We start from the raw sequence: 27,523 nt of genomic DNA on the forward strand, positions 1-27,523 counted from the left end.
GCCTCTGCCTCCCAAGTGCTAGGATTAAAGTCGTGTGCCACCACTACCAGGCTTGAATCAAAAGTTCTTAGTCATCCTCTTCTAGGGAGGCAGGGGTGAGTCAAACTGTTCCATTTTTTTCCCCAGAGAAAAGCCAACAGGAGCTGGCAGCTAGGGAGACTTTCTGAATTGTTTTCATACATGGCCTTCCTGGGTTTGACAGTGACTCCGAATGTAGGTCACATCTGTGGCATGATTTAAGAAGCATTTTAGGTCACTTTTTTTTTTTTTTTTTGGGCTGGTGTTTCATTTTGTTTTTTTGTTTTTTTGTTTTTTTGTTTTTTTTTTTTTTGAGGCATGTTTCTGTAGCCCTGGTTGTGCTGGAACTCACTCTGTAGACCAGGCTGGCTCGAACTCAGAGATCCGCCTGCCTCTGCTTCCCAAGTGCGGGAATTATAGGGAAGTTCCAGAACAGTCAGGATTCCACAGAGAGGAGATCCTGTTTCAATAAATCATTTTTTATGGCCAGTCTTGTAATTTGCTCTGATATTTAGCACAAATCAGTGAGCGAGATTTCCAATCAGATAACCACGGCTGCTCCATCTGGAACCCAAATCTGCCTTAAAAATTCTGACTTGGCTGGTATTAACTGGAAGGAAGTGAGTTACCCCACAGGCTTATTTTTGTTGTTCATTTTGGTCTTTGAGGGGGGTGGCCTGACAAACAGAAGAAACCTCAAGATTTTCAAGTGGTCAGATGGGCACATTACTGACTTCATCTATACAAACATGGGACTGTTTTCACAAGACCTCAATAGATTTTAAAAACAAAAACAAAATAAAACAAAAAACCAAAAACCCCAACTGCTATCGAGATTCAGGGAGTGAGGCTGCTGGGCTGTGGTTTTCATCGAAGTTCCCAATCTGAATACTAAGAGGGGAAGCCCTGTGAATCAATGCCTGTGTGATACAAGCCACACCAGTGGGGTGACTCTGTCCCCAAGGCAGAATGACTCGTTCATTCCCATGCCAACCGTACATCAACAATACATCCAAATAGGTACTTTGGGGACCTGCAAGATGGCCCAGCAGGCTAAGGAACTCACTGCCAAGCCTAATGACCCGAGTTCAATCCCAAGACCCACGTGGTAGAAGGGGAGAACCAATTCCCACAAGTTTTCTTCTGACCTCTACACACACCCACAAAGGACATCCATACATAAAATAAAATGTAAACTCGCAAACAAAAGACAGATACTCTGTGGCCTGGGAGATGCTTGACCAGCAGCCACAAAGTTTTCAGTTCAGTCCTTAGCACCCCATAAAACCAGACATGGCGGAGCAGGCCTGTAGTTCCAGCACTGGAGAGATAGAGGAGAACTGTGGGTTCAAGGTCCCCTCAGCCACATAATCAATAGCTACCCATGGGGGTCTTACTGCTGTTGGTTTTTGTTCTTAAAGAGATTTAGTTGTGTGGCCCCATGCCCATTTTCCATGATGCTGGAGATAGAAGTCAGGGAGCCGTGCCCACCAGGGGAGCAAGGTCAGATGAGCTGCTTTCCTATAAACAAGTGGAAATCCATGCGTATCTGGTAGTACTTTGAGTTAGTTTCCCTAACAGAGGACATCCGCCCTGAGTCTGTCTGACTGAACCAGCATCCACCACCCATCCTAGTTTGTATTCTCTTGGTGTTCCTGTAGCCCAGGGATGAAGGGCTAAAAGCGGCCTGCCACTTGAAAAGATGGCAGCGTTTCAAAGTCCTAGAGCATTCATCTCCTGCGAGTCTGGTAAGGCATTCAGAGGGAGTGCAGGGAAACCGCTGCTCCAGCTGGACCGCACCCCTGCTGAGCTGGCAGGGCACCCCAGTCGCTGTGCCCACGGGTAACCTGTGGTACAGCTAGCTCAGTTCTCCGCGCTTGAGTTTCATGGTGGTGCGGGCCAGTGTAAGTGTGTCGGAAACAGAAATGTTAAAATGATTGTGTTGCTGTGTTCAAGGGGCACTGTTTGCGAGAGCAGAGAGGAAAAGGAAAGCCTGCTACAGAAGCGGTCAGAGGGTGATTGGGTTCGATGAGAAGGGATCTGCTGGGCTAGGGAGATAGCGAAGGGGAGTTCTGAGCACTGGCTGCTCTTGCAGAGGACCTGCAGCCTATAATGCTAATACTTGGGGGCTGGGGGGCGGGGGGGGGGGGATCAGGAGCTCGAGGCAATCTTTAGCTACTTAACAAGTTCAAGGCTAGCTTGGGCAACATGAGACCTTGCCTCAAAAACATGAGATAAAATAATAACAATCTAAAAAATAAAAATAGAAAAGCACTAAGCAGGTTGGGTAGAGTACTTTCCAGCCTCTGAGAGGTCTCAGGTTTGATCCTCAGCAAGGAAAATCAGACGAAAATGACAAGAAGCCCAAAATAAGGACCTCCAAAAATCACATCAAACTACAGGCTATTTTCCCCAGTCTATTTCTGATATAACATAAAACTAGGGGCTGGTGAGATGGCTCAGTGGGTAAGAGCACCCGACTGCTCTTCCGAAGGTCCAGAGTTCAAATCCCAGCAACCACATGGTGGCTCACAACCATCCGTAACAAGATCTGACTCCCTCTTCTGGTGTGTCTGCTTCTGGTGTGTCTGAAGACAGCTACAGTGTACTTACATATAATAATAAATAAATAAATCTTTAAAAAAAAAAAAATAAAATAAAACTAGACATTCAGAATAGATGGATTCTAGATAGTGAAAACCATGATAGCCATTTCTAGAAATCTCATCTTGGAGAATCTGAAGAGAGGTTCCCTGTGGGTTCCCACAGCACCCTGCCCACCCAAACACAATAATGTGTTTGTGGAATTGACCTGGACCACAGGCAAACTGTGTGGCGTGCCTAGTCCATCTAACTGTAGTGGTTTTAAAACAGAACCAGAGGTCTACTCGGCCAAGCACTGTAATTACAATAAGGCAGAAAAATGTCAATCCCGGACATACCACACATGCCATACAGTGAACGCCATTATCTGAGCTTTAGCTCCCATCCCCCATGCTGGTTTTAGTAGTAGTAGTAGTAGTAGATCAATTAACAGCTGCTTTGATAGAACTTAACTTCCATGGAGAGGAATTCCTTTCCCTTCGTCCAGCTCCATCCATGTGTATTCTTAAATAGCATCAGCTCAGCCCTTCCAACCTATTTAGCAACAGAGTCTAGCAACAAGAGTCCTCTGCAGTTCATTAAACAGGGCCCTAAACAGGGCCATAGTCCTTCTAGCGCCTGGGAGGAACTCCCCGGACTCCGCCTCCAGCTGAAGATCAGCTGTCTCCTGCAGCATTCACCTTGGCTCTTAAATTTCTGAAGACAGAGGAGTGTCTCAGATTAGCCCTTTGACATTACAGCCACAACCAAAATGCCCCAGGCCAAGCTGTCTTGTATGTGTGTATGTGTGTGTGTGTGCATGTATGTGTGTGTAAATGAAAGTGGAGGTCAGAGGTTAGCATCAGCTATCTCCCCTGACCGCTTACTACTTGGGACTTTATTTTTACTGAGGCAGGGTCTTTTGTTGAACACAAAGCTTAATGATTTTGCTGTTCTTGTTAACCAGCTTGCCCTGGAAATCCTGTCTCTACCTCCCAAGATAGAATTACAGGAATGTGAACATGCCTGGCCTGGCTTGTCTCTCAACATTATATTATATTATATTATATTATATTATATTATATTATATTATATGTATTTACTGTGTATGTTTGTGGACATGGCACAGTGCTTATGTGAAGGTCAGAGGGTAACGTATGGGATTAGGCTCTCTGTCCATCATGTGGGTCCAGGGGCTCAGACTCAAGTCAGCGCAGGTTTGGCAGCAAGCATCTTTACCTGACAAGCCTTGTGGCCTCTGTTCATCTGTTTTTGTAGTACTAGAGATACTAGGTAAATGTAGTTAGTATGCCTAGGCCACACCCCAGCCCTGTTTTCTTTCTTCTTTTTCTTTGAAACAGGGTTTCTCAGTGTAGCCCTGGCTGTCCTGGAACTCACTCTGTAGACCAGGCTGGCCTCAAACTCAGAAATCCACCTGCCTCTGCCTCCCGAGTGCTGGGATTAAAGGCATGCACCACCACTGGCTGGCTTTCTATTTTCTTTTAATCTTTAGACTTTCTGTTTGGCTTGTTTGTTTGTTTGTTGAGACAAGATCTCATGTAGTTTAAGCTGGCTTCAAACTGGGTATGGAGCAGAAAAGAAAACCAGAGCACTGGATCCTCCCCCTCCCAAGTACTGGAATTCCAGACACACACAACTATGCCTGACTCTCCCAGTCCCGTTTGTTCCTTCATTTCTGAGTCAGGGCTTCTATGTATAGCCCTGGCTGTCCTGGAACTCCCTCTGTAGACCAGGCTGTCCTTGAACTCACAGAGATCCTCTTGCCTCTGCCAACACTGCCTAGCTCCAGGCCTGTTTTTTTTTAACTTTGTGCTTTGAGATAGGGTCTTACTAAGTTTCACAAGCTGGCCTGCAACTCCCTAGGTGGTCCAGATAGGCTTTGCCCCCGGTAGTGGTTAGAAAGAGGTGTGTCCCCTGGTAGGTCATGTATTAAAACCGTAGCTCCTTTGGTGGTGGCACTATTTGGGGAGATTATGGATACTTTTGGGGGTGCAGCTTTGCTAGATGAAGTACATCACTGGAGTAAGCTTTGATGTTTTGTAACCTCACTCCACTTTCTGTCCCCTCTCTGCTTCCTGTGTGTGTATAACGATGTGACGAGCCAGCTTCCCGCTTCTGCCAGAAAGCTTGTTTTTCTGGCCATTACTGCTTTTCCCTTTGGAACCTTAAGCCAAAGTAAACTCTTTCTTCTGGCCCAGTGTAGTGTCACAATCCCTTTGGTTTGGTTGGTTGGGTTTTTCAAGACAGGGTTTCTCTGTGTCTGTATAACCCTGGCTGTACTAGAACTCAGAGGTCTGCCTGCCTCTGCCTCCTGAGCACTGGGATTAAAGGCGTGCGCCACCACTGCCCAGCTAGGGTCGTGCACCTTTTATCCCACTGATCCCAGCACTCAAGAGGCTGTAAAGGTAGATCCCTGAATCCAGGGCCAGCCCAGTCTACACAGTGAGACCCTGTCTCAAAATCAAGCAAACACAATCTCTTCCTTTCCTCAGCTGTTTAGGTCAAGGTAAGTATCACAGGACCAGGAAAGTAGCCATTCCCCAGTAGCTGGAATCTCGGGTCTGTGCTGCCACACCCGACTAGAACTCACCATTCTGAAGCAAATGATTCAGTGATGTATACTGTGTTCACAGCTTGTTTAGCCACTGCTTGCTCCCATTGGTACCCAGACATTTCCATCACCTTAGTAGCATACACCATGTGCTATAAGGCTGTCATTTCCCGGCCTTCAACCTCAGGCCCTGGCAACTACCAGTGTGAGTTAGCTTACCATGGACCTACCTGCTTTTCCTGTTTTATCTAAACAGATTCATACAACACACCTGGCTCCACCCACTTAGCACCTCACTCTCAGGGTTCCCTCAAGTTGGAGCGCAGGCCAACAAGTCATTACTAGTTATGGCCTGATATGGAGACATCCTGGGGGTTTGTCCTCCGGTATCTGAGGTTTTTTTATGCTTTTCTGACGACAGTCCCTCTGATGAGTGGGACGTGGTATCTCTCTGGGGCCTTGGTTTGCATCTCTGGAGGCAGGCACAGCACTGAGCCTCTGCACTCTTTTTGTCTGGGTATCTTCTTCAGAGATGTAGCCTGTCTATAGTCTTCACATCCATGGCAGTTGGTAAAAATAACCTTGACTTCTACTGATGCTTTAGTTTTCCATATAAGAATGTTCCTCATGAATCCTGAATTCCACAGCCTCAATCTCCTGACCCCTCCTGCTCCGCTGAGTCTCCTTCCTTCTCCTAAGGCAGTCATACTTCTGTTTCTGGGGCAGGTTTCATATGTCCACGTAAAATCTAGGAGCCACGAATAAAGGAAAACGTGTGTGTTTGTGTGTGTGTGTGTGTGTGTGCCTGAGTATGCACCCCTGTACACTTGGTTATACGTTATTGTTTTAAAAGAAAATTTCTTTTTGAGACAGATTGTTGCTGTGTAGCTCTAGCTGGGCTGTGGCTGGCTATGCAGACCAGGCTGACCTTAAATGCTGGAACTGCAGGCATGTGCCAGCACAAGTAGCACTTAAGGGACACTTTCTCAGAAGAAGTCCAGTTGAAAGTCTGCTTGGGTCTGATCTCCACCCGCTACCCACATATCTCAGCATCATGGCCGCTAGGTGACAGGCAGAGCCCATTTTATTCATTTCCCTGTCTGCTGAGCATGTTCTACACCCCCTTCAATCTCTTTCTTCCTTTTGCCTCACATGATATCAGGCCCTAGAATGAGCCTCCCGATCCAGAGTGCTAAGCAGCAGCCTCTACTCTTAGGCTACCCTGGTTGCTGCCACACCAAAGGATAAAGACATGTACAGCTCTTCCCCTGGGCCTTGCAAAGTTGTTCAGACTGACTCTGAACCCCTGGGCTCAAGTGATAGGCCTGCTTCAGCCTCCCCAGTAGCTGGGTCTGCAGGCATGCCTCACTTCCTGGGCCTGAAATAGGTATTATTAGCCTGGCTCCCATCTGCAGTCACTTACCAGGCAGCCCCAAGCATGTGAGCAGGGTTGGATCCAGACCACAAACATTGTTTATTTTTAAATAAGCAAATCTTTTTATAGCCTGCCACACAAGGGTGAGACCCACTGAGTACTACCAAGGACGCTATTCTCTGTCCTCCAGTGCAATAAACTGAAGGAAGATCGACCTGAGAAACAGGCAGTGGCCCCTTTAAGAAATGTTCTCCTTGTCCCTGGCCCTCCTTCAAGTTGATGAATCTGCTGAAAGTTTTCCAAAGTGGTTTTTACCCAACTTCTTTCAGTGGTGTCTTCCTCCTCTTCCTCTTCCTCTTCCTCCTCCTCCTCCTCCTCCTCCTCCTCCTCCTCCTCCTCCAAGAGAGAGTTTCTGGTAGCCCAGGTTAGCCTGGAGTCACTATGTAACCAAGGCTAGCCGTCAACTCCAGATGCTCCTGCTTCCAGATGCTCTGGTGTGCTGGAATGGCCAGAGTTCCCTCCCACGGCTTCCAGCTCCAGGGTTTCTTCCCCATCTACAGAAGTGTCTGCATGTTCACTTCCTCAGACGATTCCTGGCGTTCTGTCACCCGAGGAAGGCCAGAAGACACTTCTAGCTGGTATTGATAACATTTATCAAGCAAGGCCCATGACTGTCTAAGCTTTCCTGGATGATACTATTGACTCTTCTGTTTGCTGACCTACTAAAGCACCATAATTGGTAGCGACCTTTTGGGTCTCTCGGCCAAAAAGTTGCACGTGCATGAGTGAATGTGTGTGTGCATGTGCGAGTGTGTGTGCATGTACGAGTGTGAGTGTGTGCATGCATGAAGTCCAAAGGTAAACACTAGGTGGTCTCCACAATTATTTCTCCATCTTATTTTTATTTTTAGCTCCTCCCCCCTCCCCCCCCCCCCCCAGACAAGGTTTCTCTGTGTAACTCTGGCTGTCCTGGAACTCACTCTGTAGACCAGGCTGGCTTTGAACTCAGAAATCCACCTGTCTCTGCCTCCCAAGTGCTGGGATTAAAGGCGTGCGCCACCACTGCCTGGCTAAATTTAACATTACTTTAGCTTTGGAGTTAGGCTCTCACTTTGCTGGCATACATACATACATACATACATACACACACACACAGAGACACACACATGCAAACACACTCACACACTGAAGTGCTGTGTGTGTATATAAAAGTCAGAAGAAAACCTGTGGGAGTCTTTATTCCTTCCACCATGGGGGTCCCAGGAATTGAACTCAGTCCATCAAGACGGTTGCCAGGCTTGACCATGCCTCTTTTAAGATACAAGGCCTCTTATTCAACCTGGATGACATGCCAGAAAACTTCTGAGGTCCTCCTGTCTCCACAGTGGCGGGATTACAGGCACCCACCACCATGGCCGGCTTCTATGGGTGCTGGGTATCCAAACTCAGGTCGGCAGCTCTTGTGAGGCAAGAACTTAACTGGCTGACCCATCGTCCAATCACAACCAACAAGTTTTGACTTGGCAAAATAGACCTGGGTATTTTTACCGGGAGAGTCGTGCCCAGTACACTAATGCCTTCAGGAGGCCTAATAGCCTACGGAGTATGTCTAATGATGCTGTTTATGTGCCACTGTGCAATGAGCCGACCTCTGCAACCCCCCTATTAACATTATTAGCGTGTCTTTGAGTTGCAGTGTGGGAACTGAACATAAAAGTTCTAAAGAGTTTCCAAGCTCAGAAGCCAGCATAACTGCCATCAGTCACATTAGTGCTTACCCACACTCCTCGGGACGCCTGATCAAGGAGCTTTGTTGGGCAGCTGAGCCCAGAACTGTAAAATATTTATTTCATTTACTTGTGTGTTAGTTTGCCTCGTGCGTGTGAATGGCCGCGGAGGCCAGAACAGGGTGCTGGATGTCAGAGAGCTAAGGTTACAGTAGGCAGTTGTGAGCCACCATGTGGGTCTTCTGTGGGAGCAGTTAGTGCAGGTAACTGCTGTCCATCTCTCCAACCTTTGGCTTTAGAACTTGTGAAGGGTTGGCTGAAGAGATCTGGGGGGGTGCAGTCTGGTTCCACTCAGTTTGTTGACTAGACTAGAAGCCAAACACCACAGCTGGCAACACACAAGGAAATGGCAAATCTTAGCGGTCAACTTAAACACATCTGTAATCGACGAAATCCTAGGCAGCCAGGCACTCCTGGGAGGGATCTTTTTGTTTACATTTTTTTGGAATCATAAATACCCATTTTTAAATGTGGGTGACACACCTCCTGGTGGCAGCCCAGGACTAAGGACATGGAAGAGGGACAGTGCTTTGGGAAGGCTTGCCCTCACTCTTGCTAGCAAGATGAGTTACTCTGCCAGAGCGGCGGCATCCCTTCTCAGAAGGCAGGACCTGAATGACGATGAGAACAGGGCCACACCTAGGCCTGGCTGGGGAGGGTTTTCACTGTAGATATGAGGAAGAGGACAGCCAAGCACAAGGACGGGTCCAGTGTGAACGTGGCCAGCAGACCGAACCGAGACCATAAAGTGAGTGGGGAGGGTAGATGCAGAGGAGAGAGGGGAGCCGTGGCCCAAGAGGCCAGGCCAGGGCAGAGCCAAAATGGCTGAGTTATAGAAGGAAGGGAGGCTGGGAGAAGGGAAGCGAAACTCAGGCTCTGGGAGAGAGGTTGGGGGGAGGGAGGCAGTGCTGGGTACTGAATGTGGCTGGGAAAGCTGGCCAGCAGCCACTTTGATGTGTTAATAGGTGCCTCAGTTAGCCATTTGTTCCGGGTTTCTTACACACACACACACACACACACACACACACACACACACACTATACATACATACATAAATATAATGATATATAATAAATCTATTTTTCTGCCCTCTTTGTTAGCTCCTCTTAGTTAGGCTCCACCCAACAGTTACCTAGCAACAGCCAGGTAGGCCTGGCTTGCTATAAAAGGGACTGTGTGGTCTCCTTCACTCTCTTTTCTCTGACTCTCTTCTCTCTCTGACCCCTTTCTCCTTCTCTCCCCTTCTCCCCTCCCCCCCCCCCCACCACATGTTCTGGTCAGCCTCTTCCCTCCCTCCTCTCCCCTTTCCATGCCCTAAATAAAGTCTATTCTATACTAGACCCGTCTATCATATGGCTGGTACCTCAGGGCAAGGGATGCCTCAGCACGGACCTGCTGAGGCACCCCTCCCACCTCACCATACTGCACTCTACAGAACATATCCTTGACTTGATAAAACACACCACTCTTCTCGATCATCCTCTGGGGCAGACTTCGCTGTGTCCCATTCAACAGCTAAAGGAACCCAGGTTGAATGGCTTGTTCAAAATGACTCAGCAAGTTTGTAACTGGAGAGGAGCCATGGAGCCTGGCTGGCTCCAGAGCCAGGCTATTGAGCAAGACCACACAGTCTGCAAAAACCTTATAATAATAACAATGACAATAATAGTAACAATAACAACAACAATAATAATAATTAGCTGGGTGTGGTGGCCTATACTTGCAATCCAAGCAAACAAGAGACTTAGACAGGAGGATTGTCAAGAGTTCAAGACCAGCCTCGGCTGAATAGGAAGTTCCAGGCCAGCTTAACCTACAGAGTAAGACCTTGGCTCCAAAAAAACACAAAAAGGCCAGTTGTAGTGGCACACCGCACACCTTTGAGCCAGGCACTTAGAAGGCAGAGGCAGGTGGATTTCTGTGAGTCCCAGGACAGCCAAGGCTGCAATATGAGGCCTTGTCTCAAAATAAAACACCAAAGAGAAACAAAAAACCCTCAGACAGCAGTCCAAAATAGCCAAGCTAAAGCAGATGTCTTCTTTATAATCCTTCCTCAGAAATCTTATGGTATTGCTTCCACAACACACATCAGTATTGACATCGTAATTGACATCTGTTGTGGGACAGAGACAGGCTTGTGGCCGGCTTCGCAAAATAGAATCTGTTGGCCACATGAGGTGAGTTCTCTCAAAATCAGATTTCTTTCACAAGTTGTCAAGAGGAAAATTAGACAATAGTAGGTCTGTGGTAACAAGGATGTCAGTCGACCAGGTGAGCACTGAATAGTTCTAACCCCCATTCATCTTGTAAGTCAGAGGCAGCCTGTGGGCAGCCTTCAAATGATGTTCTAATGGACTGCACGTGGAGTTCTCCTGACATTCATTGTTCACGGCTACCCAAAGTACAATGCCCACCGGTGGCCGTTTGTGCTAACTGTCCCCTCTTCACTTGGAAGGGCTGTGTTCCTGGAGCCGGTCTATGGAAGCCATCCATCTGAAAGCCAAGCCCTAACTTAAAACAAATGTCTCACAGTGGCCATGAAAGACAATGACAGTTCACCATGTGACAATCTCAAGTTAGACACGGGCATTCAGAGGACTGAGCCTGTGAAAACCTTCCACCTCTACTGCCTTCATCCCTGTTTTATGATGGTCCAGCCTGGCTCCTTCCCTGACTTCCGGATGCAAGTGTCTGTTCCCTCCAGCTTGCACGTGTCAGCTATCTACTGGTCTCCCTGTTTCCTACTCTCTCTGGAGCACCTGTCATCCTGACACCTAAGAAGGATCACCATCATCCATCAACGTGCCCAGATTTCTACCAGTGGGCGCCCCACCCTTTTCTCTTTTCAAGGACAACGCCTACCCAGTGTGTGTGTGTGTGTGTGTGTGTGTGTGTGTGTGTGTGTCTGTGTGTGTGTGTGTGGTGTGTTGCTCAGCTGGACACTAAAGGTGCATGCCTTTGATCCCAGCACTGGGAGGCAGTGAGTTCCAGGGCTACACAGAGAAACCCTGTTTCAACCACACTAACCCCCGCCCCCGGAAGAAAAAGAAAAAAGAGATCAGTCTGTGGTTTCATACACCTTTCATTTCAGCACTCAGGGGGCAGAGACAGGTGGATCTCTAGGAATCTGTGGCCATCCAAGGCTACATAATGAGACCTTGTCTAAAAAAGAAAAAAGAAAAAGAAAGAAAGGAAGGAAGGAAGGAAGAAAGAAAGAAAGATAATAAAACGAATAATAATAAATCTTTTGTTTAAAAAATGGGTCAACCGGTAGATTCCCTGCTCTGCCGGATCAGGGAAGTGCTGGAACATGTCAGATGACCCAGCGTTAGATTCACGATGACTGCAGCTAATCTGGGAGATGCAGGACTGGACAAAGGAAGGATGAGAGCGAAGTGTGCTGCCCTTGGCTTGGGGGAGAGTCATTCTGTAACATCCAAGGAAGAGGCTGCCTGCTCTCCCAGTCAACAGCCCAGCCCTCCCCAGGCCAGAGGAGCTTCAGGCGCCCACAGCTTGCTGTCACAGCTATTCAACTCATCAGATCCTGTCTGGACTTTCTGCTCTCCAGGAAACTCAATACAGAATCTAGTTTCCCACACAGATCGGCCTCTGGGGAAGGAGTGTACAGACTGGCACCTCTACCCCTCGTGAAGTTTCAGTTTGCATTCTGTGTTATCCGTCAGTCTTGGGGATTTGGTCAGTAAGAGTCACCTCCAGGCAAGCTGTTAGGTTGAAAGAGCTGGGAGCAGAGGCTGATAACCCTGCCAAGGTTGTGTGAGCAGTACAGGAGTGGAGAAGACAGGGAAGAAGAAGCCACGGCAGGTTCCATGTGTGTAGGCCTACATGCGAGGATGCTGTACACACGTGTATATACAGTACACGCATGTGGAGGCCAGGAGGACATGAGATTTCCTATTCAATCACTTTTGCTTCTAAGACAGTGTCTCTCACTAAATCTGCTGCTAGGCTGGTGGTCAGCAAGCCCCCAGTGACCTTCTTGTCGACTAACCCTAACCCTGTACAACCATGTTTGGCTTTCTACATGGGCTCCGAGGGCATGACCTCGGGTCCTTATGTTCGTATGGCAAGTGCTCTCAACCACTGGGATATCTCCCTAGTCCAGGCTGGAGTTTAGTGTTCTACTAACGAGGAGAAAGACTAGGGACCCGGCTAGTTACCCGCATCTGAAAGCCATGGAACACACTCTGAAGGAGGAGCCAAGTCCTTGTGTGGCTGTGGCTAAGCTCTACCCTCTCAGGCCCCTCTCACAACCCCATAGCCTGCCTGGCTCAACAGCTTTGGGTTCTCTCACGATTCTAGGCTGTTGGTCCTTACTTCCTCTTCCTGGAAAGGTAGTTTGGCCTCCACTCAACCTGATCATACTTCCTTGACAACTGTAGCCCTTCAGCACAACACCGGGATGGAACTCTTTCCCAAATGGGCTCCGCCCTCTTAATTCTTGTGTGTGTAAATGCTTGCCCGCACATACATGTGTGCGGTGCTCGCAGGGGCCAGAAGAGGGTGTCGGACTTCCTGGAGCTTGCCTTGAGCTGCAGGACTGGAGTCCTTGGAACCATACAAAACAAAGGCCCTCAGCAGGAGCAGACAGTGCTGGAAACTGCTGAGCCATCTCCCCAGCCCCCACCCGGATGTCATTTCCTGCCCACCTTCCTATCACACCCTACACCACTTGAGGGCAAAAACTGTGTCTTAGTATGCTCAGTAGATGCTCAAAAATAAATAATGTGAGGTTAAGTTGCACAAGTACCACACACAGGCAATGTGGCTGCTCCTCTGACCTGGCTCACAGAGGGCCGGATAAACTCCACTTTGTTTCTGGTCTATGGTGTTGGCATTTCATTTTTTTCCCACTGACATTCACCCAGAATAACGGCAATTAAGGTCGTCACATGCATGGGCTGGGTACTGGCTCAGTGGGTATACAAGTGCCCGAGGAGTTTGAATCCCTAGTGCGCACACAGATATCAGAGGCAGAGCGCAGCAGCTGGCCAGCCAGTCTGGCCTAAAAGGCAGGGTGCTTCAGATTCAATGAGACCCTGTGTCAAGGAAGAAGGTGGTAAGAAATAGAGAAAAAACCCACCAGGGTCCTGCTCTAACCACACACACACACACACACACACACACTTGTGCACACACAAAGGTAATTTTAAAAATTCAGAGCCATGGTGAAATTTCTATTTATATACTGACAGACACTCAGGCAATCCAAATGCCTTTGTCTAAACACTTACAGGAATTTCCACGTATATCTTTCCTAAAGTAAATATTTTTAAATCTTAGTTATCTTCGCTGAGAAGAAATCGATCCTGAGATAAGCTGATACGCAGAATAATTTATTAGATGTCTCAAGTGGCAAAACCCCAGCTTTGCGAGGGGAGAAAGAATGTGACTTAAGTATCTGTTCTTAAAAGCAGTAAAAATAGCCTAAGAGAACTATTAACCTCAAGGATAAATTAAATGTATACATTTGGTGGGCCCAAGTATGTGGTAAACCTTAGTATAGTAGGGTTTTGCTTTTGTTTTTTTTTTTTTTTTTTTTTGCTTTATATGTGTGTGCCTGAGTGTGTGTTTGTGCACCCCACACATGCAGGTGCCCATTTGGATCCCCTGGAACTGGACTTATAGATGGTTGTGAGCTGGGTGCCCAAAACAGAACTCTGGTGTCTGAGAGCGCAGCCGGGCTGAGCCTGTTCTGCAGACAGAACTCCATGTAGTGGTTTGAGGGCTCATTTTATTTCTTTAAATAAAAGGAAAATCACACTGTGCTATGGCCTCCAGAGAACTGGCCTGATTCATAAAACAACCACATACAGACTTTCCCCCAGATCAGTTTGTTTTGGTTTTGTGTTGGTTTTTTGAGACAGGGTTTCATGTCCTGGCTGTCCTCACATGTAGGTGAGAGATGGGGGAACTTCAGATTCTCCCAACTCCACCCCTACCAGCTGGGACTGCAGGCATGACCCGCCACACCCAGCCAACCTAATATCAGGTTATTTTATTTTATTGTTAACACATGCAAAGTATCAATTTTAAGACAAGGAACAAAGAGCCCAGAAACTAGAAGGCAGGTGTCAAGCCAGCGGGCATCTGAAGAGCCCTTAGTTTGTTCCCAGGGACAAGGTCCTTTCCTCCCATAACCATACCCTTTATTACAATTCCTATGGACTCAGTGGCTCTCATCCAGCGGACACACAGTCCCTTCAAGCAAGCACATGCCTTCCTGGGAAGGAGAGTATCGCCACACAGCAGAGGTCAGCCATCCGGGGAGGAGGAGAGATGACTGCCCAGCGTCATCCCGCCCACGCTCCCCAGAGCTGCTCTCTCAAGTGGAGGCCTAGATGCCAGGTCTCCCCAGAGAAAAGGCATCCCATCCCAGGAGTTCACAAGCATCTTGGGCTGTACATAAATCAGTACAAACCCAAGGGGGTCAGATCCTTTATAAAGCTCCACGTCCCCCTTCCCGCCCCCCATGGATAGGAGATGCAGAGCTTAAGATCTTGTACCAAAACTTTGAGGGACTAGGGTGGTGGCCCAGTTAGTAAAGCCTGAGGGCCCAAATTCAAATTTCTCCACGGGGGGGGGGGGGGGGGAGGTGAAGTCAGTTGTGTCATGGGCACTTGTGTTTCTTTCACTGGAGAGAAGGCATGGGAGGTGTCAGAGACAGGCCGTTCCCAGGCGCCTGCCAAACCAACGGAAACTGGGGGCTACAGCTTCAGAGAGAGACCTTGCCTCAAAAAAAATTTAAAAGGGGGGGGGGGTCAAGAGTGACTTACTAAGACAGGACAGCCAGGGCTATACAGAGAAACCCTGTCTCGAAAAACAAAACAAAACAAACAAACAAACAAACAAAACCAAACCAATTAGCCAAACAGACAAAGAAGTGAGGAAAGAGAGAAAAGAAGAAAATTTGAGAGGCTTACTGGACAAATGGCAGATACCAGCTTCATTGGCAATCACGCCCATACACCAGGTCTGCAGCCCACAGCAGTTAGCCAGACCTCCGCTTCTCAATAATAGTAGCATCAAATACTTCATTAGCCAGGCCCAAGGGCACAAGCCTCTAAGCTTAGCTACTCGAAAGACGGAGGCAGAAGATTCAAGCAACAAGGAGCCTGGCCTACAGAGCTAAAGGTCAGTCAGTCTGCAGCGCTTACTGAACTCTGAAAAGAGAAAACAAAAAAGGAAGAAGAAAGAAAAATCTGGGTGTGTGTGTGGGGGGGTAAATCTCTGGGGAAGAGGATTTTTTGGAGGGAGGGGATTTATTATTATTTTATGTGTACAGTGTTTTGCCTGGATGTGTGTCTGTGCACCATATACATACATATAGGGCCCTCAGAATCCAAAAGAGAGCCCTGGATTCTGATAGGACCTGAGTCACAGGTGGCTGTGAGCCACCATGTGGGTGCTGGGAATTTGGAAGCCAGGTCCTCTGGCTAACTAGCCAGTGGTCTTACCCTCTGAGCCATCTCCACAGCCCTTGGAAGAATATTTAACAAACATGTGTCATGCCCTAGGTTCAATCCCGAGTTAAGAAAAACTAAACAGGTTTCAGGGACCCAACCCTGTGTCATTTGACAAGTGACACAGAAGCTGGGGAAAGAGACGCGGGGGAAGTAACACACTTGCAAGCTTTGAACTGTGATTGACTGACTTGGGTGCCACAAAGAGAAACTTTCATTTACAGGTGGGCAGCTCTCATGTGTGTGTGTGTGGGGGGGGGGGGGTCGAGGGAGGGAGGGAGGGGCTCCACCTGCCTGAGACTGAGCTACAACCTGGAACTAACTAGCTGTTAGGTTCTGGGGAGAAATGCTTGATATCCTCTGCTTACCTCTGAAGAGCTACTTATGGATTCTGGCTCTCTAGATTTTAAGCCAGGGGGAGAATGCAGGGTTTGGGCTTCGTTCTCCAGAAAGCCAGGAAGCAGGAAAGCATCGTGATGTTTGGGAGAGAAACCTACAAGAATACGCTGGGTACCAAATGACACAGGATGGCAGAGCCCGGCTATTCCTGAGCCTGGATGATGGGGAGTATGTGTGGCAGGGGTGGTGGGGGTGGGGGCTCGGGATATTATTTTCTCTACTATGTGTTTATTTGGAATTTTCTATATTAAAAGGCTCAAAGATGTGAGAGACAGAGAGACAAAGAGAGAGAGAGAGAGAAAGCAAACTGCTGAAACAATAAACTTAGTTGTTTTGTTTGCTTTGTAAGGCGGAGTCTTGCTATAGAGCCCAGCCTGACTCTGTAGAGATCTTCTTGCCTCTCTCTCTAGTGCTGGGATTACAACTGTGAGCCACTAGGCCTGGCTTACACATAATTTTTTGGGCCCCTGAAAGGGCTGCGTGGGTGAAGGGGGCCTGCCTCCAAGCTTGGTGACCTGAGTTTGATTCCAGGAACCACACAATGGAAGGAGAGAGCTGACCCTAACTGCTTGTCCTCTGACCTCCCTCCGGCTATGGCGCATGTGCACCCCCTTACTTACGCATGCCAAGTTAATAGAAATGTTAGTTATCTTCTTAATTCTAAAGGGGAGAGCACTAGGGTTGATGCAGTAGAGTGTCTGCCTAGCATGTGAGAGGCCCTGGGTTTGTCCTCAGCACTAAATACGGAAATAAAACTATTTCAGACTGCCATAGATCTAGGATTCTGAGAATCTGTGATCTTGGGTAAGACGTTTCACCCTCTTGCCTGACCATGAGAAGAGGCGCAAAAATGGACTCACTGCCGAGCTGCTCAGCCTGTGATAAGCAGCCTCTCTGGGCTTTGTCTCAATGTCTGTCTAAGTCAAGGCCTTGATCACACACCAACGTCCTAGGCAAGAAGTAATGGAGGTGAAGGAAGATCAAAGTCACGTTCTTCTTGGGGGCAGATGGCGACCATTTCTGCTCAATGTAAGCCTCCCTGAAATGGGTCACCTCGGTCTGCATCTCCCGGATGGCTTAGGAGAGGTCTGCATGGCGACCTGCTGGTTTTCTGTCAGGGAGTGACACGCCCCAACCCCCACTCCGGCTGGAGGCCTTGCACACTTCTGAAAGCATCTCAGTATCTTCTTCCTGAAAGCTGCCACAAGTGGAACTTGACCCAACTCGTCCTTATGGGGGAGAGCGAGGGAGTGGATGGGATATTCCCACAGTTCCTGGGACTCGGAAGCTGTCAGCAGATAGCAATCAGGACTGCAACACTTCAGCTGCGGTTAAGGTCACTGAAGGTCACGGGGCAGTGTGTGGGGTGTTACAGGTCTGCGCCGCTGAGGCCGTTAGAAGCCAGTTGTGGGAAAGGAAGAAGTGCAAAGATGCAAGATGGCTGGGGCTGGACTAAGGGACTCCTGGCTGGGCATGCGGCTCAGCTGGTAGAGTGCATGCCTGTAATCTCAGAGCTCAGACTCAAGGTCATCCTCACAGATAAATAAATGTAGGCCAGCCTGGGTTACATGAACTCTGTATCAAAAAACAAACAAACAAATAGTAAGCAGATAAAGGAAAAAAAAGAAGCACGGAAAAAGAAAAGGAGGAAGAGGAAGAGGAGGAAGAAGAGGAAAAAGAGGAGGAGGAGGAGGAGGAGAGGTGACCAAATAAGCAGGATGGTGGTGGTGCAGGTCTTTAATCCCAGCACTTGGGAGGCAGAGGCATCCAGATCTCTGAGTTCGAGGCCAGCCTGGTCTAGAGTGAGTTTAAGAACAGCCAGGGCTACACAGAGAAACCATGTCTCGAAAAACCAAAAATAAAAGTAAGCCAACAACAACAACAAAAAGCAATACCACCAAGCAAACAAACAAGCTACAATTCCGACTGCTAGGGCCGTCTGTCCTAATTGAAACCTCTCTCCCTCTCCCCCCTCTCTCCCTCTCCCCCAGCTTCTATGATGTCACTGTTTCTTTTTTCACTAATTTGTCTGTGTGTCAGGGGCGCCTGTGCTGTTAACAGCCTGCGTGTGAAAGTCAGAGAACAACCTGCACGAGTCAGGTTTCCCTGACTTTATGGAACTCAGCTGAGGCTTGGCAGCGCGCCCTTACTCGCCTGGGTTACGGGGGGGGGGGGGGGGGGGGGGACGGGACGACGTTGTTTATTTGGTTTAATTTTTTAATATTCTAATGCACATAAATTTTTGGGTATTTTGTTTTCGTGCTTGGTGAGCACTGAGAGCGCAAGAGGGCATCCAGTCCGCTAGGACTGAAGTTACAGATGGTTGTGAGCCACCACGTGTGTGTGTGTGCTGGGAATTGAACCCAGGTCCAAGGTTATAGTTTAAATGTAAAGGATATCTTGCCCTTTGCAAGAAAACAAGGTGGGTATTCTGCTGGGTGTGGTGGCTCAAACCTGTAATCCCAGCACCTTAGAAACTGAAGCAGGAAGTTTTCTGAGCGGGGAAAAGTTCAGGCTATATCATGAGTTCTAAACCAGCCTAAACTATATAGTGCAAGACTCTGCCTTCAGGATTTAAAGTGTCTTATCACACTAGGAGTCTAGCTCATACAAATTTGGGTACTAAAACAGGAAACGAATACCTCCATACAAATTCCTGATGACTTCACACTCACATTCTAAAGTCTAATTAGATTAATTCCCCAGGGCATCTGTGTATTCTTGGTAGTGTGCAATTTTTCAGTGTCAAAAATCAAGCCTAATTCTTTCGTGTGGGCGGGGCTGTGAGCTATGCTTGCCGGAAAACAGGCATCAGGGCTGAGCTAGGAGTCGAGGATGCTGGGCTGGAGTCTCAGTCCTTCCCACAGCTCACTAAGGCCAGGTGTGAGCTCCCGAGAGCTCCACGGTCAGCATGGGCAGACGCAGAAGTCTCCCTAGCGCAAACGCAGGGCATCCCCGGCTTCAGAGCTAATTTACAAACGTGCAGGGCGTGCGGGTCCCTGGTCTGCCTGAGTGGTACTGGCTTTGCCTTGTTTCTGTTAACCAGAAGGGCTGGGTGCAAAGCTTGTCCCAGGGAAGAAGGAATGACTGACTTTGTGCTGCTGGCCTTGCTGTGCTCATCCCAAACAGAAACTTTGTGAAGGGTCAAGAGAGGCCAGGGCACTGAGGAAGACTTGGGAATGGGCTGTTAGTGTTCTATCTAGGCCCATTTAGAAGTCAAGGGCAGAGCTCACACCTCTCCCAAACCAGACACCACTTCCGGTCGAAAAAGAATCAGTATTGCCTAGTTTAACACTTGGCACATTATAAAGGGCCCTAATATAACTCCTAGAGCTACCAGGCCCAAGTGCTATGAACCACAGGAAAGAAACTGCTTTTCAAATACAGTTTTCAAACTTGCGTCTCTGTGTGTGTTTATGTGTGTGTGGTGGGAGTGGGAGTGTGTGCCAAAGCACATGTGTAGGGGATAAAGGAGAAACGTAGCCAGACAGTGTTCATTTGGGGACAAAGAGCACAGGGGAGGTGACAATCTCTCTATCACCTACTCACTTTTTCTGGGAATCTCAAACCATTCTAAAAAAGCCTATTTTAAGGTATCTAAGAATATATGTATACAAATATATATAAAACACTTAATGTTATATAATACATATACATGTTAATAATTATATATATATATATATATATATATATATATATATATATATATAATACATACACTATATTATGCATTACACACATACATACACACACACCAATCTAGCTCAGGGTCTTACATACGCTAAACAAGCACAGCACCAATGAGCTACACCCAGCTCTGTTTTGACGAATCTTTTGTAGAAACATAAATGTCCCTTGAGATTTTGATGTCCCAGGCTAGCAAATGCTGTCAGGAAGGTAAGTGCCATCCTCCAGCCTGTATGAGGGGCTCACAGCGGCGAGGCTTGGGCCATTTGAACTTAGCAGTTGTTCAACGTTATGGAGTTACAGAAAAGATTTCTTTTAACCCGACGACAGGAAGGGTGCTGAAGCTTGCAATGAACTGATCTTCCTTTTTCTCTTTTTGCCACACTGGAGATGAACCTAGAGCCTCCTACATGCTGGGCAAGCAATCTATCCTGGACCTCAGGCTTCAGCCTTAACCTAATCACTTTAAAAACTGCTGTCTAAGGAGGCAGAGGCAGAGGCAGAGGCAGAGGCAGAGGCAGAGGCAGAGGCAGAGGCAGAGGCAGGAGGATGTCTGTGAGTTCGAGGCCAGCCTAGTCTACATAATGAGTTCCACCTCAGCCAGGGCTACAGTTAGACCGTGTCTCAAACAAAACAGAAATAAATAACTACATCAACAAATACGATTCAAACCTGCCATTTACACTTTGTCTTTTCCCCACCCCAGTACCAGGGGTAGAACCCAGGCTTCATGTGTGTGCTATGCAAACTCTCTAGTACTGAGCTATGGCCCCACCCCTTTCCGTGTTCTTAATTTTTGACATAAACTCACTATAAGTTGCTCCGGTGGGCCTTGAACATTCAGTCCTTCTGTCTCTGCTTCCCACTAGCTGGGATTACAGACCTGAGCCAGCAGGCCTGGCTTTAGTTCACTCTTGATACAAAAGTTTTTCTAACTTTTTCAAAAGCTCGCCTAGACTGTGAATGCTTTCTGCCATGAGGTTTTTAGAAGAAACGGGTGTCGTCCTCAACAAAGCAGGATGTGGCTTAAGAGTGGGCTTTTTACCTAGAACAAGTGTTTGAAACCAGAAGAGTTTTTTTTCAGGGCCTTGCTGGACTTTCACTAAAGTCCCAAGACTGCATACAATCTGTTAAGATCGGTGCCAGTCATGAGCGCTGAGGCCACCTGCCGCCAATCACTTGCGGCCACCCAAACTGTGCCATCGAATCCAGAAGTGTCATTCTGCCAAGTGAGACTTTAGCGACCCATCATTATCTCATTACCACAGCGAGGTCCCAAAGCCACCAAGTAAGGAAAACCCTCAATCAGGGCCTTGGCCTGGCCGCCAGGATACTGCACATCCAAGCTTCTGACCACTAGACCCAGCCGGAGACAGCGGGCCTCTTCAACCCTGCTTTCCCTCATCCCCCTAGGCTGGCTTCCTTTCCTTCTTTCCTTTCTTTTTGTAAAACTGTTTTAAGAGAGCTAATAGTGAGTATTTTTGCCTCAAAACCCATGTTTTGCACTAGTTTTTCTTGATAGTATCATAACACGCTCACCTATTCCTTCCATTAAACTATAAGCTACCCAAAGGTAAAGGCCTGTACTCACCATGCCTTAAAAACAAAACCAAAAATAAAAATTAAGTCACCCTTTTTATTTTCTCATTTCCATATACTTCATCTACAGTATGGCAGGCCAATCTGCTATTGGCTATAAGAAAACTCACAAATTTATCAAGTAAGCTAAATACAAATACTTTATATCTCTCACCATTTAAAATACTTCCTGACATTCTCTTCTCTCCACCTCTGGTGCTAGGTTCAATCTCTAGTGCCTTGTCCAGGTCCAGGCCAGGCAAGTATTTTACCTGAGTCACATCCTTGGTAGCTTTTTGTTTTGCTTTTTCAGACAAGGCCTTACTACGCACGTAGCTCCTGCTGACTTGGGAGTCACTATGTATTCCAGGCTGGATGCAAACTCACAGCAATCCTCCTGCCTCAGCCTTTCCAGAGTTGGGGATTACAGTGTGAGTCACCAGGAGTGGCTCCTGTGTTTGACGTCCTCCTGTTTTCCACTCCTCAAAGATGCAGGAAGAACAGCCATGATGTCAGCTCTTTAGCCCAGCTATACCTGCCCTCGCCTGGGTCACCAGCTACATCCTTCACCAATATGGCTACAAAATATCCACCTCCCTAAGTCGCTCAAGAACCAAGTATTTTCTGCCTTCAGAGTTATGCCCTGCTGTTTGAACACATGCCCAGACTTCCATTCTGTTGCTGACCTTGACTTCTGATGTGCCCCCACCACGGTGTGAAAGAAAAACAAACCAAACCAAAACCCAATCAACTAACCAAACCACACACCCCCAAATCAGAAAAGAAAATAGCACGCATAGGCGAACAGTTTTGCCTACTGTGGGTGTGTACAAGTTGCTTTCAAACTATGCGTTACATTTATTTTCAAAATGGGCATTTGCCCCGGTCACCTGACATTTTGACAGCCGAATGAATGGGAACCCCTTTGACAGAGGATGTTTATGAAATGAGTTATCTTGGGAGCCAATGCTCCCGGGATTTTAGTATTAGCAGAAGCTACTGTAGTCTAAGGAATGGTTATGTAAAAACAATCAAGGCAAAGAAAATAATTTAAGGGGGATGCACAGCATTTCCCTAATTGCCCTAACCTTATTTTGACACGGCATTTCTTGGCCTCATCTTGGATGGCAACACCACCCCATACTTTATCCCTCCACACCCTTCACAAATGGAATTCAGAAAGGTAGTCAGCGGGCACTTAGGATTCATCACTGAGAAGGACTGGTCTCGGGCACATTTCAGCGCAGTAACCGCGGTTTCTTCCCCACCTTCACCCAGGCCATTGCACCGCACGCCTATGACCAGCCTTTCCCCGTGCTCGAGTCCAGAGGAAGGCAGGGCAACAGGCCCTGCCCCTCGGCCAACGGCCTCCCTTTCCCGGAGATGCCCTGAGAGCTGTCCTGGCGTCCTCTGATCGCCCTCGATGGGACCGTTTCCAGATACAAGCTGATCACTAACCCACCTGCACCCCCAAAGGAAGGATCCTCGCAAGATTATCCCCTCTCGAAACCGTTTCGTTTCCTCTGGGCAGCAGGACAGAACCAGGTCCCCGGCAATCGTCCCTCCGTGCTATCTTATGATCTCCCCTACCGCTGTCCCCCTGCGGACCAAACACCGCAGCCCCCCTCAAATTCAGAATCTGAGCTGTCTCCAAGATACAAGTGCGCTCCAACCGCCTCGGGGCTAAAGTCCTCACTTTCAGAGAGAAGACCTTACCTCTCGCTACCGGTACCCCCGAGACCCGAAACCCTGCGCCTGCCAGGCCGCCCCGCCCCCGGGAGTAGCGCGGGATCCGCCCGCACCTCCAAGCGTATAGATCGGCCCCAGAGCTCCGGCCAGGGGCGCGCGCAATTACGCAGCCCGGCACAGCGCGGGCCCCACGCCCCCGGGGAACGCCCGCGGGTTGCCGCTCCGGGAGCCCGGACCCAGCTCCACGCCGCCCCGAGGCCGCCGGGGCCACCCGATCCGCGCTCCCTCTTTGCTGGGCGACGACGCACGCCGAGGCCCCTCGATGCGCCTCCCGCCCAGGCCGCCCGCGGCCCGGCCCCTCACTCACCCAGAGCTCAGTGCCCCAGCTCATGGTGCAGGGACCGGGAAGGGGCCTCCGACCCCCTTCGCCGGCGATCGCTGCGGCCCTCCGAACCTTGTGAATGCGGAAAGCCCGCCGCTTCCCCCGGCCCGCGCCTCCTCTAGCCCGAGCTCGCAACCTCTCGTCGCTCCGCGCGGAGCAAAATGGCCCGAGGAAGCAGCAGCAGCGACCGCCGCAGCGCGCCCGCCCCGCACCGGAGCTGAGGGGCGGGATGGGGCGGGACGAGAGGCGGGACGGGGCGGGACCGGACTGACAGCTCGTGCATACCGTCCCGCCCACAGGCTCCCTTTGGCGCAGTTGCCCCGGGGGTCTGGAAGGACGTGAACCCCTGGGGACTCCTGCTCGTCATCGGTATTCGGCAACCAGCGAGCCCAACTCTTTTGGGACCTGCGCTCTCTGTCTGCAGACTGGGCTGCTGGTGATCACGTCCCTCCATCGCCATCTGCCTTCTACCCATCGCGCCTAGCGCTGTTTTGCATTTCAGAACTTTCGCCAGGTGGCCGCCGACGCCCACCTTAGAAGCTCCCGGAGTGGCTTCTTCCACTATCCAGACACTGTGGAGGCCCAAAGAGCTCGGCAGCGCGCGCGTAGGAGTGGGGCCTGGGACCGTGACGTCGGTGCACAGTGTACATAGGACGTTGAAGGGAACAGCAATCCAGCAGATCCAGGAACCCAGGGAAAGAACTCGGGAATGTGAGCCCAAAGAATTATAACCAGTGCCTTTTTCTGCCTATTTGGCCAGGAATCTCGGCAGTGAAGTTGTTACCCTGCTGAAGGACAGCAGAATCTCTGAAGGGCCCACAGGGACTTTGGAGGGTTCAAATTCAGCCTCTGCACTCTTTGGCTGGGTGGTCTAGAACAGGTTTCACCTCTATCTGGGGGAGAGCCTCAGCTGCCAAAAGGAGGCAGTGTCTACCAGTCCAGGCCTAGTGATGTGAACAGAGGAGGTGAACTGGCCAGTGGGTGGCTGACGCAGAATGGGAACCATCTCATTAACTCTTCCAAAACTCCACAGAATGTCATTTCTCACATGCTGTGGAGAATCTGGGGGCTTCCAACTGTCTCCTCAGAATCTTTCTTTCTCTGAATTCCGAGACCTCTCCTCCAGAGTCGTGACCCTCTTCTACACAATTCTCCACTCCCTGTTATCCTGAACCCGTTCATCTTTTTCCAACAGTGAGTTAAATCTCCTTAAAGGGTGAATCTCAGCCCAGTGTGTGCCGTCCCAGACCTAACACTCCTAACCAGTCCTAACACTCCTGAGGCAGAGGTAGGAAGACTGCTGCAAGTTCAAGGCCAACCTGAGCCACATAGTAAATACCAAGTAGGATGACCTGGTCCACAAAGGGGAAAACCTCAGCTAAAATAAAATAACAATGGTAAACAATAATGGTGAGGTATGGAGGCAGAGGCAAGTGGATCTCTATGAGTTACAGCTACATAGTGAGATCCTGTCTCAAAAACCAAAACTAAGCACAAAATAATAAATTTGTTGGAAAAGGAAAAAGAAAGAAAGAAAAAGGAAGGAGGGGCGGAGCTGAGAAACCTTGCCTTAAACCTCAGGACCTCCTACTTCCTTTGCCAGGCAGTTACAACTATCAAAACTATTCTGGTCTGTCTTTTGTCAGCCTCAAGACATGGCCTCCACCCTCTGTGTCTGTTTGAAGTATTTTGCTCCCACATTTACCAGGTCTGAGCACTCTTGACTCCCTCGCCTGCCAGGGATGCAAGCATCAGGATGGTCAGGCACCTTCCTTCCAAGGCAGACTTATGGCAAGGGTGAGCTGGAGGGCTTGGGACTGTAAGCAATGTTAACCACGCCGCAGGGTTGTTTTGTGTTCCGTATGCATGTGTATCAGCGCACCCATTCATGACTGGGGCCCTTGGGACCCCTGGAAGTGACCTGCAGATGGTTGTGAACCACTCATGGGGATGGAGAGTCAAACCTAGGTCTTCTGGGGGGGCAGCCAATACTCTTAGTCTCCCTTAGCCATCTCCCCAGGGCCCGCAATGTCACTGGGTTTTATTTTCTCCAAGCTGAAAATGACCACTGTAGGGAGACCCTGCCTGCTGGCATCCTTATCACCTTGCCTCTCTCCCCGCTTGTTAGTCGTTTCCTTTTCCGTCCACGAAATGATCTAATCTTGACTTCGGAAAACTAGAATGACCACTTGAAAAAATAGGCTAGCCAGGAGGTAAAGCAACCTGTGCCCTGAAGAGAAAGAAGCGGAAGGAGAGAAAGATGCCGAAAGATGAGTCGTTTTATTCGAGTAAGCAGAAATTGTTAGCTGCAGAACCTCTGGAAGCCACTGTGGACTACAGGAGTCGAGCTAACGGAGCACACTTACTCCGTATCTTTCATGGTGGATAAGGCTGGACGGCAACTGGAAGAGGCTTGAGTCAGAAGCTCAGAGGATGAAAGGCAGCTGCAGTGCTGATGCTTTAGCTGGGTCAGTCTCACCCTAGCAAATGCTGACCTCAGCACAGCTGCATACCTGCTCCACCTCCAGTCACAAAGGCCTGGTCTTTGCTTTTGAATGAACTGATGGCAGGGAAGGGGTTAACTCTAAGGCATCTGGACAAACACCACCAACTATTCCTGCATAGGCTTCTGGCTGTTTGGTTTGCTCTTTTTCTTCTTTCTTTCCTTCCTTCCTTCCCCTCGTGCTCCCCCTCCCCCCCGGCAGGGTTTCATTGTGTAACACCCCTGGCTGTCCTGAAACTCTCTTTGTAGACCAGGCTGGCCTTGAACTCACAGAGCTCCACCTGCTTGTGCCTCCCAAGTGATGATGGACTAAAGGCTCATGCTACAACCTTGTAAAGCTTAGTATATTTATATATTTGTTTAGTTGGGTGTATATGAGTGTATGCACATATGGCACATATGTGGGAGCCAGTTTTCTCCTACCACAGCACAGGTTCCAGGGACTGAATTTAGGTCATCAGGCTTGATGGCAAATGTCTTTACTGGCTGGCCATCTTCTGAGTCCTTATTTTCTGAGACAAGATCTTACTGTGTAGCCCAGGCAGCCCAGAACTTTGGAGGGTATCCTCCTGCTCCAGTCACCATTTCTGAGTAATTAGAGACAAATCTATCAGGTATTTGGTCCATTCTAAACCTGACTGGGATTACTATTTGACTTGGGGTTCAGTGGCATATAGATGGAGTTTCTGAAGCAGACTGGGTTTTCTGTTTGTTGGGGATCCCAGTGTTCAGTCCTTACTCAGTGTGTGGCTTCTGGTAATTTATACCATGTGCACTTGAGCTATGCAGAGCTCAGTGCAAGCAGCTGCAGAGTTTCCCCTCTCCAAACCTCAGTTTCCTCTCTTACAATAATACAACAGTGACCTCATGGCTCCTTCAGATGGAGAAGACAATTTCTGCAAAGCACTTAGCAAAGAGGACACAGACACAGGTCTCCTTTCCTCCGTGTGCCACAGCAAGGAAGCAATGGCTTCCCAACTGCTCTTACACCTAGACCCACAGGCCTGAGCGACAAGGCAGATGATGGTTGTCTATCACTAAAGTTTCCCAATGACATTTTTTGTCTTGTTCAATAGTTTCTACACTATTTTAGCTTAAAATTTCCCATAGCTCAACTTAAAATGGAGTTAAGTCTCAATCCACCCCCTCGCCCCTTTTATTCTGTGCATGCATGGCTGGCCTGGAAATCCCGATATAGATTAGGTTGCTCTTGAGCTTACCAAGATCTGCCTGCCTCTGCCTCTTCAGTGTTGGGATTAAAAGGGCATGCTGTCAAGCTTGGCTTACTGTTTGGTTTTTATTTGGCTGGTTTTTGTTGTTGTTGTTTGTTTTGCAGACAGGGTCTCCCTGGATGTTCTGGAAGTATCTCTGTAGACCAGGCTGGCCTGGTACTCACAGAGATCTGCCTGCCTCTGCCTCCCAAGTGCTGGGGTTAAAGGTGTGCGCCACCAGTGCCAGACTTTGTTTGT

General features: G+C 48.7%; 1 protein-coding gene across 24 annotated transcripts in view; it reads right to left on the reverse strand.

The window, feature by feature from the left end:
• Fnbp1 (formin binding protein 1) overlaps nt 1–27,212 on the reverse strand; it is a 119,249-nt gene extending 92,037 nt beyond the window's left edge. For 18 of the 24 annotated variants that reach the window (XR_374060.3, XM_030247490.1, XM_030247489.1 and 15 more), the window contains exon 1: nt 23,537–27,212. Coding sequence is in view for 23 of the 24 variants with exons in the window: in XM_030247490.1 (XP_030103350.1) it covers nt 23,537–23,560 (24 nt within the window). In the remaining variant the exon portion in view is untranslated. The remainder of the gene's footprint in view (nt 1–23,536) is intronic. The other 6 variants (NM_001038700.2, NM_001177649.1, NM_001355106.1 and 3 more) reach the window with 1 other exon arrangement.
• Nucleotides 27,213–27,523: the final 311 nt, after the last annotated feature.

This window comes from Mus musculus, chromosome 2, assembly GCF_000001635.26.
Source record: "Mus musculus strain C57BL/6J chromosome 2, GRCm38.p6 C57BL/6J".
Lineage (NCBI taxonomy): Eukaryota > Metazoa > Chordata > Mammalia > Rodentia > Muridae > Mus > Mus musculus.